Source organism: Epinephelus moara, chromosome 10 (genome assembly GCF_006386435.1).
Source record: "Epinephelus moara isolate mb chromosome 10, YSFRI_EMoa_1.0, whole genome shotgun sequence".
Lineage (NCBI taxonomy): Eukaryota > Metazoa > Chordata > Actinopteri > Perciformes > Serranidae > Epinephelus > Epinephelus moara.
The window spans coordinates 14,819,176-14,833,936 of record NC_065515.1 but is presented as its reverse complement, the minus strand read 5'-3'; the positions used below and the strand labels follow the sequence as shown (position 1 = coordinate 14,833,936).

General features: G+C 37.8%; 1 protein-coding gene across 1 annotated transcript in view; it reads left to right on the top strand.

The window, feature by feature from the left end:
* Nucleotides 1-6,213: 6,213 nt before the first annotated feature.
* Nucleotides 6,214-14,761, top strand: part of erich3 (glutamate-rich 3) — an 18,274-nt gene continuing 9,726 nt past the window's right edge. The window contains exons 1-8 of the mRNA XM_050055823.1: nt 6,214-6,392; nt 7,957-8,050; nt 9,455-9,580; nt 9,693-9,764; nt 9,944-10,072; nt 12,953-13,111; nt 13,433-13,642; nt 14,221-14,401. Of these exons, the coding sequence (XP_049911780.1) occupies nt 6,373-6,392; nt 7,957-8,050; nt 9,455-9,580; nt 9,693-9,764; nt 9,944-10,072; nt 12,953-13,111; nt 13,433-13,642; nt 14,221-14,401 (991 nt within the window). The 5' untranslated portion in view covers nt 6,214-6,372. The remainder of the gene's footprint in view (nt 6,393-7,956; nt 8,051-9,454; nt 9,581-9,692; nt 9,765-9,943; nt 10,073-12,952; nt 13,112-13,432; nt 13,643-14,220; nt 14,402-14,761) is intronic.

The window sequence follows — 14,761 nt, the reverse complement described above, 5'->3', positions numbered from 1 at the left end:
GAATGTGGGAGAGAAGCGGTGAGCGTTTGGCCCCGGTGAGCCTCTGAGAAAATCTCCTAATTTGCTACTCTCACATGGACCTTTGCTTTCTTTGGGGCTGCACCTACTCATTTATTTCATTGAAATCAGTCCGAATTGGGGTGGTTTACAATTGACACAACGAGTTTGGCATGACCTTTTCTCCTTGCTGTAAATGGGTACTCATAGAATCTGAAGGGGAAGGTCGGGGTGCTGGAGGAGGAGGGATGGGGGTGGTGGTGGAGGGGGGTGGGAGTTGCGTTGGCTGGGGGCCGGTGGGGGATTGGGTGGAAATCACAGCAGTGAAAATGGCAGTGCAGTGAAAGAGGGGCCTGATTGCATTGGGACAGCATGCGAGAGAGAGCAGCATGCTCAGCCCAATCAGAGCGACATAAGGAAAAAGTGCTCTTATCAACCAGTAATGGCCCACTTGACAATCACACAGGCACAAAACTGCTCTATTTAACGCTGATTGCAAAAACTGCTGCCCCCCTATCTCAGAGCCGCATGACTCCCCGACATCTCCCTGCCACCTCCCAGCTTTCAGCCAAGACCCTTTCCTGAATGGAATTTATAATCACCTCTTCTATTTCTACGCTAATTGTTATTTTAAGACTTAAGCTGTGTATTAGGCAGTTAGTGCTGGTGAAATGTCTGCCTTGATTACTGTGTTTATTGCAGGCATTGGAGGCATATCCATCTCAATTCCACCTGCTTGACAGCCAGGTATTGCTTGTCTACCTGGTTGTTCATCCCTGCTCATGTCCATGTGCTTAGTGTGGGAGAGGCCTGCTGCAGTGCACATCTGTACACGTAAAGGTGAAGCTCTTTGAAGCCTGTGCAGCTCAGATTTAATGAAATACTCAGACATTCAACAGCTATTTTAGCTTCAGTCTCTACTTTAATATGATCTAAAACCCAGCACAAATGTATCCATCACACAGTATCTCATGTGTATCTTGATTTGGCAACACACACTCTGACATCAGCCTGCTGTCACCTTTTTTTTAGATATATATATTCACAGAACACCACTAATAACAGTAGTAGTAGTAGGATTATAAATACGTTTCCATTTTTTTGCTCCTTGATATATTTGTTCACTCCTTGTGTAAGTAAACTGCATTAATTTATTCACATTGTGTTTACTTTATACTTTGCTCATTCTACTTTTTACGAATAAAAATACTATATATAATAATAATAATTAACCTCCTGAGACCTTGTGTCCTCGTATGAGGACATCACATTTCTGGTTTACTTGACCTTATATTTCATTCTACAGGTCTACTTAACTTAGACCTGTTGTCCTCATTCGTGGACACTTTAATGTGCCATCTAGTCACAGTAAGACCACAATACACTAATCCATGTAAAAACAAGATGGCAGCCATCACTGCCAAGTCAGTCTGCAGCCAATCTTGACACAAAACTGGACAAGGTCCAAAACCTGATTACATTTTATGGTTGAAACATGTTTATTTATGATTAATATTGTTTGTAGTTTGATATGGCAACAAATTTGACCAATTTAAGCAACAGTAACAAGCTATGACACTGTTAATTAGAAAGTACTCATTTGAGGACACTGGGACTTCATTATTGTCTCATTTGAGGATGTTGGGATTTTATTATTGTCTTGTTTGAGGACATTGGGACTCGGTTATCATTGACAATGTTTAGTTTTTTATACTTATCGGGTCCTACTGATGCCAAATAGCTAGGAGAAATTAAAAATGCATATCAAACAAAAGACTTCGACTCGAGTCAGGCTCAAGTCACAAATTTGATGACTTTAGACTTTAGACTTGAACTTTACAGCGAGTTACTTGTGACTTCACTTAGGCTTGAGCTTTTTGACTTGAAACTATCTGGTACGTTCCCCCAAGTATTTAAAATTAACGAATCAGTTAATTTCCCTTTGTTTCCTGAATCAACTTCTTATTTCATTTCGACATTAAACACGCAACAAACATAAATATAAAAGCAAAGTTGAATGAAGAATAGTCTACAGAAAATGTCTTGCAAATTTGGAAAGAGTAAGTTCTATACCTTTTTCCAATATAAGATGCGTCAAACACAAGACAAGACAGAAACATACAAAATTCATTATGTTGTGACACTGGTTATTATTGCAGCCCTATGTTTTTGTTTTTAAGTGCAGCTGCACTTGTTTTAACAAGTAAATACGAGTTTTAAATTCTACTTTTTCCTGTCTTGCATCATCTGTCCTCAATACCTTCCCAGCTCACCCTCGTCTTTTCTTTTCTTCTGCCTGGTTGTGTCAAACAGCCACAGGTGTGTGTTGGCATCCTGGTGTGAAACAAGAGGGAAACAGAGCGATGCAGAGGTGCTGGTGAGTGTCAAGGTGCAACAACCACACTGAGGAGGCACCTTTGATCTGGATCCACCTTGCAAAGCTCAGTCAGTCACAAGAGATCAAAGTACCTGGGAAAAGACTATAATATTGATTATGATAAATTATGTTAACTTCTCGTATTTTATCTGTGTTTCATTTGTTTGTATTTGTATTTTCAGTATATGCTTGAGGAAAAAATGCATTATAGAACATGATTATAACTTTGAAGCAGGGTAGCATTACCACATTTTCCTCTCTCTTATTATTATTATCAGCAGTCAACTGTATTACTGTTTACATGCTCCACTCTTTAGTTTACACACTGTATAATTTGATGAATCACAACCAATCAATAATCTCTTAGTCACATGGAATAATACAATTTAAAAGTCCAATAAAATGTGATCCCATCTCCTCATTTAACTCATGCACTGTAATTTACTCTTTTTTATGCGTCTTCTTACATTGTTGGTGGCTGCTTTAAAATTGCCCATGTTTGCGGATGGTTCTGGTAATCCATGGTTTCTGATTGTGGAATGATTGAACTGTCCGCACATCCTGACCTCAATAAGACGGCCGCATAGTTGCTTCTCCCGAACATAGGCAGTGTATGGCAGTTTATGCCAAAAGTCAGTGTTAAAAGTTTAACTAATTTACAAGGCTTTTTTCTTCAAGGCTCTGCCACAGAAACACATCAACCATTCATGTGCTCTGTGAGTCACTTTATTTTGACACACACAGTTTGCTGTGTCTAAATCTGTCATGTTTCTTGTCTATAGTCTTTTCCTGACATGTATCTCAACCTTGTGTCTTACTTTATCAGATGCCAACTGTCATGACTCCATAAAGGATAGATTCCTATAATGCTTCAGCATTTCAGCACCTACATGACCCTGTACATGTATGCATATGCACGGTGATTTAAACAAGGATGCATTCTTGTATGATGTACGCAGCCATTTAGCACCACATAAATACTATACATGGGTAAATGCATAAATGATCAATCATCTTTTCCTGCAGTGAATTTGCTGGCACAGCATATGCTTCAAATGTGTTGGATTTGTCAGAGAAGTTAAGTGTTGGTTACATTATTTATGTTATTGTTGTCCAACAGCTGCATGACAAAATGTCTCGGTGAAAATAATGAATGTTTGCACACTGACCATTTTGAACTGACATTTTAATTTTTTGCAGGACAGCCTGTTCAGTAGAGACCCTGAGTTCAACCTCCAGCATCGTGCTCCAGTGTTTCTAAGAACATCCCTGATCTCCTACCAGCTGAAGGGGAAATCTGACTCACCTGTAAGTACCACATATACATATAAATCTGTATCTGTGTCTGCTGTTGCATATTTGAACAGGATGTTATCCAAAAACAAAAGCACAGAACAATCTTCTCCCTTCCTTCCTCAGTGTATTTATGATGTGATCCTCAGGTAGTAAGACTCCCAGGCTTTGTTGCATATTGATACAGAAACATGGCTCCCCCCACAGGTCAACCGTGGTACTACAACCACTTTAATTGACCATAAAAATTAGCGGTTTTTGCCACAAAATCTGAAGACTAGGTCTGACATGTTGTGTGATACTTCAACACAATATTGAGGCCATGAATCATTGGATGAAAGACTGCAGAAAGCAAAGCCACCACACATAAATATATCTTAAATATGGAAAATTAACATTTGATTAGATATACCATGCATTACTATCTAATGTGTGAGTTAATGTAGCTCTAATTAGTATTACATAAGATGTGGCTTGTGTATTGTTTATACACTCAGAAAATGTGAAAATGATGCCGTGTCCCAGCAAAATTAATTTTCCATACTTCCACAAGAGGGCCACAGAGGACCTGCACATCCTGGTAAACTGTGTGAATCTATTTGCTGAGGTGAAAACTGTCACGGAATCAGTGATGTTCTCATTGTGCTGGATGGTTGATCTATAAGATCAGAGGCAACAGGAGTGAGTGAAAGCAAACTATTATTTTTTAAATGCATATATAGTATATCAATGTACACAAAACACATACACACAATAGCAATTACATTAATCAGCACTACTGTGCAAATGACTTGCCATTACATATCTGTAGGGATATTATAGTAATCATTATTTTGCCTGCTTTTATTTTGCTATTGACTGTTGTTGCTTTCAGTATATAACATAATTATAGTGTTTCATATTGCAATATATGATTATGAGGTTACAGTGGAATATTATTTTCCTATTAGACTAGACTAGTTAAAAGTCATGACAGCATGAGAGCTGAGGGGATATTTGGAGCACTGCTGGATTAAATTGAAGCCACTGGTTGAAAATAAGTATGATTACCCAGGTATGGTTAATTTTTAAGGTAGGCTTTATTGAACTTTGCCCGTGTATTTCCATTTTCTTCTACTTATACTTATACTCCACTACATTTCAGAGGGAAACGTTGTTCTTTTTATTCCACTACATTTATCTGGAGCTGTAGTTACTTTACAAATTAAGATTTATATTTTTTTTAAAAAACCATGATAACATTATAACATAGGTAACCAGTGGTTGCCACCTTTTTTTTGGCTGGTATACCTCATAGAAAAACTGTATGGTCTGGGCATCTTGTCACATTTCACCTGCCTATGAGTAGTTCAAGCAAAGACCGATTTTTGCTCTAAACTGAAATTACTCTTCAAGCACCATGAAGGTAAAATTATCCAACATTTCATAAAACAAGCAAAGACTAAAGACCAAAATATGAGTACTACTGTTTGGTATAACTTTTTTTCTCTCTCCTCTCCTATTAATCTTACATGACACCTCTGATCTTTCATGTGACCATTTGTAAGGGGCCTAACCCCTTGGCTGGTAACCACTGAACTACTTAACTGCATCTAGATTTATAACCGGAGACACCCGTAGCACTCATCATTGTTTTCTTTCTCAAAATGTGGGATGGTCTTCTCTTTCTATTAGAAGTGACCAGCATTTGTTTTATTTATTCATAAGGGACTTCTTCAGAAATTGCTCTCATATTTGACGTCACTTATTGGCTGGAGAGTTGTAACACATAACTCACATTTGCAGGACTGGTTAGTGCTGCAGGTTCCTAGAACTAACACTGATTAAGGAAAGATTGCTTTTAGATTCTTTGCACCACACACCTGGAACGAATTGCAGTGTAGTTTGAAGCTTGATACTCTGTGTCCTATGGGTCATTTAAGAAATCTAGTCAAAAACTTGACTGATTTTAACTGTTAGTGTTTTTAACTTGTTTTAACTGATGCATTATTAAGTTATATGTGTATATATGTATAATATTATATTTTGTTTTATATATGTATATACATACATTTATATTGTACGATATTGTACTTTTTAAATTGGTTGTTTTATGTGGTTATTTATGTACTCAGGTCTGTCTTGAAAATTAGATCTTAAATAAAGGTTTCTAAACATTTTGCTGATCTTATGTAAAGTTGGATTTTGAATGCAGGACTTTTACTTGTAATTAAGTATTTTTACACTTAAGTAAAGGATCTGAGTCGCCTACTTCTTCCACCACTGATTAAAGCTTTATAGCATTTTAATTAGTCACCAGTAAATCTAAAATAAGTCTAAAACCTTAGGAAGCAGTTTTTTAGATGATCAGAAATAAAATGAAATGAACTGAGTAATGAATCAGTCATTAAACATGCACCTCAGAGTGTGTGTGAGTGTGTGTTATCCAGGTTTAGATGTTAGTGGGACTCTGTAAGTGGAAACCAGTCTCATTGGCAGCATCGTCACGTGATCTCCCATGGCAACCGCTGAGTGTCATCAGTTCCGCTCTGGGAGAAGAAGTGCAGCCTCAGTCCGGCTCAACTGAAAATGTACTGACTCATTTTAGCACAACTCTGCAGGTTTAATTTGACTTCACATCAACCCAGGCTTCTTCCAGCGAACACCACGGCCCTTCTTACCTCATATATTCAGAGGATTTTTAAAGAAAGTGCGAGCTGGAAACCATGAGTCACCTCAACCCGGGGTAGGTGCAATTTAATGTTTTATATTTGACAGTGGAGGAGCTGAGATGTGGGTCCGAATATTGGTGTACTTTCTAAATTTTACGTAATCTTCCCTTTCTTTTTATAACTACTTAAAAAATGTAATTAATATCTAATACACATATGTTGTGTGGGAGTAAAATGTCTAGCAACACGGTTAACTACCAAAAACGGTTAATACTTTTATTTAATGACTCTAAACTGTGCTAATGCTAATGTTAAGCTAGTTAACCGTTAGGCCCGTTAAAACTTTAAACATGGCAGTTTGAGAAAACAAAGTGCGTCACAAAACCACACTATTATATTGTATTGTAACAGTGTGAGAGTACAATGTCAAGCAATAAGACACCACTGAGGCACAATTTACTAATTTTATTTGACTTTTCTTTTACTACTTTCTACAGACTACTAATGGGTCAAACTAAAACTAATAAAACTTTAAGCAATACTTAGAAAACTTTTTAAACAGCAGATTTGTACTACAAAGTGCTTCACTATGAACATCAAATTAGCTACATTGAACACAACCTTAAAGGAAAATAAAATGGAGAGTGAAGAACACACTCTCTTTGTTGAAGTACATTCACTCAGTTACTTCAGTAAGACATTTTAGGTTCCTGTTTTTAATCATTTTGATTAAATGGTACTTCATACTTCCATTACAATTCAGAGGGAAATACTACAACATTTATCTGACAGCCATAATGACTTTACAGATAAAGATTTTACATTTACAGTTTATAAAATATGATGCATTGTTAGATTTAACTCTTAATCAGAAGGTGAAGTAGTTAAAATCAGCTCCACCTGGGACTGTAACACTAAAGTACACATGACCCAGTATTAAGATACCTCCAGGGGTCATTCTGCTTCATAATGAGTACTATTAAGTTACATATACTTTAAGTACATTTTGTCTGTAATACTTTGTATTTTTTAAGTCAAGTGTTTGACTTTCACTGTTTAACTTAGATTATTTGAATACTTCTTCCACCATATGCCTTTTTTGTCATTTTAAACTTCCTGGTTTAGTTGTGTTTAGTTACTTTTGAAACCCTGGAATCAACTTCTTAAATAGAAAAAGAAAGTCGTGTATAAAATACTGAGTGATCGTTCATCAGCATGTTGTGGTTCAGTGAGAAATCTGGAGCCAGAGCTGAAGAGCACTGGAGACAAACAGGCCAGGTGCACAAAGAGGAGGCAGACAGTCAGGGTTAAGTGGGCCATTCCCTGTAATTCCTGTATGTAATCAGACACCAGTAACAGACCCTATAGTTTGTAAGATCCTGTTGTCTTGTGCACAAATGCTGGAGGAAATCAAATCTGTGTTGGAAAAACACTTTCAGCCCGGCCGGGCCTGCGGTCGACTTGATGTCTCATTAATGAGAACAAGAAACAACAAACAAACATGGTGTTGTGCCCTACTAAAGCATTTGATTGAGATTCTGGTTTCCTTTACTAAGTGAAGCCTTTTCTTAATTAAGTTTCTTTAGTTGGGATTAATTGAGTGTCTAATTTGTGATTTTGTTGGTCTCATTTCTGTAGACTTATTTCAGCCTACAACAGTCTGACCGACAAACATCTGGCTGGATACTTCAGCAACACTCGGATCAGGAGACACCTGCAGAGAGCAGGACTGGTAGGCTGATGATGATGATGATGATGATGATGATGATGATGATGATTATGATTATGATGATGATTATTATTATTATAAGGGCCGTAGCTACCATTGATTTCCTGGGTATTGTTGTTGGTAATTGAATGATATTAAAAAGTATTAATATTCAACAGTTACACAGAAATTACAGAGGGTGGTTTTTGAAGGCTGATTCCGACTATTTCAATGCTAAACACATAAAAATGTCATGTTTTTTTTTTTTTTTAAGTAAAAATATTGAATTTACTTGAAATATATGTAAGGGTTTTAGTATTTGTACTCACGCAAGTATATCCCAGCTGTGTGAAGAAACATAAGATACAACTGTATAGTTAAATGGATGCGAAAACTAGTTGGTGCTTGGCAGATATGGATGAGTATCCTGGCCAAGGCTCTAATGATGATGATGATAATGATGACACAGTCATATATATCACTCTTTTTACAGCCTGAAGTACTTACAATGAATATAAATGTTGTTGAGCTGCTGATATTGCAATCTAGTAATAATCTTTTATTGAATATTGACTAGCCTATTAGGTAGTTGCTATCACTAGCATGAAAGCTTCTCCCTGAGTACAGTTGCATAAATCTTTGTGTGAAAGTAAAAGCTGCAAGGAAATTGACTTAATCTGGCAGATTTAAAGGTATAATGTGCATGAATTGAAAGTTACTGTTTGTAAACAGTATTGGCAGCAAAAGTGAAAATTGAAGCCAATTCCAGATTTGCTCGTTTGCTATATTTGCATTTTTTTGTGCTGTGTTTGCAAATTTTGTAGCTTCCTCTTAGACGTGTGTGCTGTCTATAGTCTGGCACCTGGTTGTTGTGTTTTTATAAAGTCCCGACCTCACGTGAGCACTGTAACTAGCAACTTCCCAAACACAGCAAACTAAAGAGTAAAAAAAGAAGATACAGGCAAAAGCTGGTGTCTCTGCAGATAAAAACACTGTCACACACTTCTAGTGGGTCATAGGTGATAAATAAGAGGAATTACTATTGTATGAGTCTAAATATTGTTTTTTAGGAAATTCCTGCATAGTACACCTTTAAAATCATTAAAGGTATTTAAAGATGGTGAATAACCAAACTACCACTAACTGTCATTAGTTTCTTATCGAAATGTTACTAAATTCTGACAGACGTACAGAATGGCTTGACATCGCCTTTTTCCAGTCAAGCCCCACGTACTTCAAACCAATGGAAAAAAAGCACAAATACAGAAATCTCCCTTGTGAAATAACAAACTGTTAATTGTTATAAAATTGTGTTGGTGTGCTTTTGAGTCCTTGTATTTCTGCACAAACTATTAGCCGTTTGTGCCCTCAATTTAAAAACATTGTGAATATAGCTTGAACGCGGACTGAGGCTATTGTTGTTCTCAGATCACCAGAAGTGGGCGCATTGTTCCAGACAAGGAGTACAGACACAAGCTGATCCAGAGAGCCCACCAGAGACACGTTCGAGAATGCCTGGCCCAGGCCATTTTCCACAAGGTGCTGGAGATGGAGGTGGGAGGAACACAGCGTACCAGAGACAAAACAGTCAAATCACTGTCAGCTAATCTGTGCTTCTCCTTGAATAATAAATGATGCTAATTGGCTCTGTGCCCCTCCCATACAGCGTGTCCATCAAATAGAGATCAAAAGGAAACTGGAGGAGTTTGCAAGGAGGGAAAGAGTGCATAAGATCAAGGTACATCATTTACATTTAAACACTGCTTTCCGCTTCATTTTGCAAATTAATGACTCTTGAATCAAATGAAACAAATGACACTTGATGACATCAGCCACCAAATTATTTTTAATTTAAAATTTAGATATATAGCTACGCAAAAAATAGTTACGATATTGATGAATGGTCTTGTTTGGAAGGTGGATCGTTCTAAAAGGTATGAAGAAGACATCATCCGCATCCTGTCTCCACGCCCACCCACTGGTGCAAGGGGCATCCGAAAACAGCACTCTGGGCCAGAAGGGGAGCACTCCGAATCCTCAGAGTCTGTGAGTCAAACATCCTTCTTGGCGCACAAGTACTTTGAGTGGATATTGCTGTAATATGTTGTCACATGTGATTGATGCAGGCCCCCCCACTGGCCAATCAGGACAGAGATAAACCACTGATCAAAGTTCTTAATCAAGTGCCTTTGGAATTTGACCTTTAATTATAGCATCTCCATCATGCAAAGAAGGTTTTTTAAATGCCACAACATGGTCTCTGAGATATTATGTCTGAGTTTAAAACCTTGACCTTTAGTTAAAGACCTTTATAAGGCCAATCAGTTTAAGATGGATAGGTCAATCAGTCCTGTGTTTTACATAATACAAATATGAGGTGTAATTTTGATTGTCGTGCCCTCATTAGTTTGATTTTTTTTATTTCCTGAAAAACACAGAATAATGCATCAGCCCTCTAACTTCGACAGCAAGCCTGGCTCTGTTCTAACTAGATCACAAGATCAACCTTCCAGCACCTCTAAACATCATTATTAAGCTTAGTTAGTTTAATGCAGACAAAAACTGAATTGTAAAGACAAAAAAAAAGTTGTGGCTTTAGGGGAGTAATGTGTCGGACTATAGACCGAATCACAATGTTTGTTTAAGAGAACCCCTGCATCGTGTGCATACAGTTTAATGGCATTGAGCAAATGGGGGCGAGGAACAGCTGAGATACCAAGAGAGAATGATACAGTCCTGTTGTGCATGAGGGTGCTGGGTAACAATAAAGAGTGGAGAAGGCTTTTGGATTTTCAGATTTCCATCTGCCAAAAGCAAACATGCTCAGAGAATAGCCCTGGACTCAACATATGGCAGCAACATGTTGAATGTTTTCTTTTTCCACAATTTTTCATCTCATTTATCTAAAATGCATGTTTGGTGGTTTCATGTCGCATTTATAACAACACTTAAACTAATGTTAGGTTATGACCTGATTTACATGTTGGCCCACAAACTAAAGACAATTACAGCTTGAGTTTACCCAAAGCTAGCAGTTATCATTAGTCTGACCGACAGTAACATTACAGTTACAGCCAAAAATGAAAATAGAAATAAACAAGTTTGTCAATTTTTCAAATCTCTACACGTTCCAGTTGTCTATCTGGGACGTTACAGTGATTCGGCCTATGTTTTGGTCCAGGGCAATGTCTTCCTCAGTTTCCACTGGTTTGCCTGGAAGCTACAAAGGCTCAACAGGCCAACTGATTCCCCGCTTCCAAGCTTTATGCTAAGCTAAGCTTAACTCCAGCTGACTACAAGACAGATTCATCTGCCATACAGACATGTGTTAGTCTTGTTGTCTAAGCAGTATTGAGCTTCAATTGCAGTACCTACATTTAGCCAGTAAGTGTAATTTTTAACATTGTGATGATGCATCATCCCTTCAGCTATGAAGATTCTCTTCAGTAGACAAAAATAATAAAGATCTGTTTTAATCAGCCAAGTTCAGTCACAGTTGAGTCCAAGACGTTGTTTTGGGTGATGGATGTCAGTCTGTAATGAAAGTCATTATCTGTGAATGCTGATAGTTGGCATGTTGTTTGAAGAATATCAGTTTTTGCCATCAAGATTTAGAGTCGCACAGGCAAGATTGAACAGGTTAAAGGACTCTGTGGTTCCTCAGTCTGTTAATCTACTGAGTCACAGTTTAGGTTTGGTGTACCTCGGTTGAACACTGAATGTAAAAGGGAGCAATTAAATTTTGTAATAAACCTTTTTGTAATATGGTTTTGTTGTTTGCTGAAATGTAGCATTTTGTATTTTCTGTATTCATGTGAAACAGTGTACGTCCTGGGATGCAAGATAAATTTCAGAAAACGTTCTGATAATAAAGTGAAATCAAATCAAAGCCAAAAAAAAGTCAAATCAAATGTTTACACTGACACTTAGGTTTGAAGAGCTGCCACAGTCATTGTTTGCTGTGTGCGCAAACAAGAGTGTTTTAAGTGAAGTCATGGGATTCAAAGTGTGTTTTCTTTGAAACATAAAAAGTCACAGACCTTGATGCCAGAGTAAATAGAGCTAGTGATCCCGGCCTTGATCTCTGTGTTTACCCTGGGAAATCTCTCCCGTCTCAAGTCTGCAAACATCTCACACTGCAGCAGGTAGAGGCCTGTTTGAAATACATCCACAGTGATATGTGGGGGCGGGAATATCAAGGCACTTTACTAATGTGCAGTTGCACACATCTATTATTTTATTATCATGAATTAAATATAGGAGATTACGATTTATAAATCTAAGGGATATAAATAAATGTATGCATTAATAGAGTAGATTATATTAGTACGTAACATTTCTTTAGCATGCATAGATGGTGTGCAAAAAACATCAGCTGACCACAAACTCATTATGTAGAAATATGAAAAAATCAGTGATAAATATCAAAATGTAGAATAATAAAATGCCTCCAACATGTACTGTATTGTTACATTCTGTGTGACAAAGGTTTGTGAAATAAAACAATGAAAATATCATTGAGCAAATAAGCTGCATTTAACAAGAGTAACCTAAAATGATAAAACACCAATGTATGTTTTGTTGGAAATAGATAGACCTTGCAGAGATATTGTTTTGTCAACTGCTTTTATAGAGGTCAAGAATAAACCTTCAGTCTTAATATATATTATGAAAAGTACAAATATTATGTTATAAATTATGTCAGCCTTATATGTGATTAGATTCTTCTGAGATTAAAGTTTAGCCACACTGAAACACTACAAATCAGACACACTTACTACTCTCAAGAATGCTTTAAGTCACAGCCTTGTGTTCACCATGGTAAACTAATTTTACACTGTACTTTGTTGGTTTCTATAGCAATATATATTCAGTATTTGTAATTAACAGAACGCTGACTGTGTGTTTGTGTTTCGGGTGGTGCAGCCAGGATCGTCTCGACCCAACACGGCTCCAGGGAAGATGCAGAGGCCGGTGCGCCTGAAGCCGATCCACAGTAACAGCACCACAGCTTCACTCAGACGCAGCTCCCCTTACAGACTCCTCGAGTCCTCCAATGAGAACGACCAGCCATTCAACTGCACTGTGAGACCGTGACACATGGGACTCATTTAATCATTTACCCATTCATGTGCCTTCTTGTATAGAGAGTGTGCAGGATGTTTTTTTCTGTACAGACAAAATCATGTTTTTTTGGGTTAGATCTAAAGTGAGATCAATGTTATCTGCCTTTGGTGAAATCATTTGAAAACTTTGCAGTTGCTCAATAAGTGCAAAAATACTAAACTGTATTGTGTCATATTGTACAGATGATAAGCTCAGAAAACGTTTTTGTGTTAATACTTAAAGCAGAGCCATCAACATCACAATACGTCAGTGTCACAACCCGATTTTGTTCTCTCCCAGATGGACAAGGAGCCCCGGAGACGTTTGACCACAACGGAGGTGTCCCAAGGCATCTCTCCCTACTGCCTCCCAGTCATCAACAACTTTGTCACCCCAGTGCCTCCGGCCACAAAGAGGAAAGAGAGGGGGGTAAAGGTCACTCCCAGCGGCACGCTCAGAGGCCGCAGACTGCGTCCTACCACCGCCTCCAGCGGAGCTGACGTCAATGAGGTTTTTATCACTCTTTATGTTTTCCCTGACAACAAAACTTTCCACAACAAAGTCACAAGCTGCAGCCTCTTTGGATTAATTAGGTACAGCAATTACAGTTTCCATGACATGCATTGATTTTGGCAAGACCCAACAGGAGGAGGTTATATTATAAATCTTTGTGTGTTTCATAAATATGTATGTCTAAACTTAAAATGCTAAAATGCAAATTATTATATATAATATATTTATTTCAGAACTCACAACATTATTAATCTTCTACTGACCCAAATTTATTTATGCAATTATCGACTGAGTCCGTTTTAACTGGTCATACTGAAATTAATCAGGTCAAAATATCAAACATGAGACAACATGAAAAAGAAAATGTAAGTCAGTAATATGTTAAGAATAATTTCCATTTTATTTATTATTATAGAGATGGAGTAAATTTTATCCAGACCCATAACTCCTACGTGTGTAGATCACTCACATCAAATTTGGGATTAAGAAATCAAAACAATATCCTAAACTGGATTAAATCGATATCAAACTAACTCCAACCTGCCCTTTTAACCTCCCCTTTTTTCCCCACCTAGGACCCGCCGATGCTGAGGAGCTCTGTGCACCAGAGCAGAGTGTGTGTGACCATGATGTACTTTGGGAAAACGGTGCATCTTTCCCATGACCTGACCGACATGAGGGATGAGGTCAAAGTGTTTCAGCAACACTGCGGAGGAGAGAACCTGTGTGTTTACAAGGGCAAGCTCTGCGAGGGAGGTCAGTGTGAGGATCCGTGATTGTGCTTGTTAGATACTGCATGTGTGTTTGTGTACACAATGAGAGCACATCTCCTGAGGGAGGTTGTTTAGATAACTTAAGCGAGTCAACAGCCTTTGAGCAAACAAACGAACTCTATCAAGGGATCACCTAATCGATAGAATAACTTTAAAGGGCCAGTGTGTAAAATAGGTTGAAAACAGTGACATCAGTGGTCAAATTCTAGATTGCAGGGCTCACTCGCTCACCCCTCCCGTCGGGTAAATGACGGTGGCCTCTTAGGGACAAAAAGCCTTGCGCACAAGTTTTTCAGGAGTAGGTCTATCTAGTGACGAGGTGAATATTTATTTAGAAATCTAA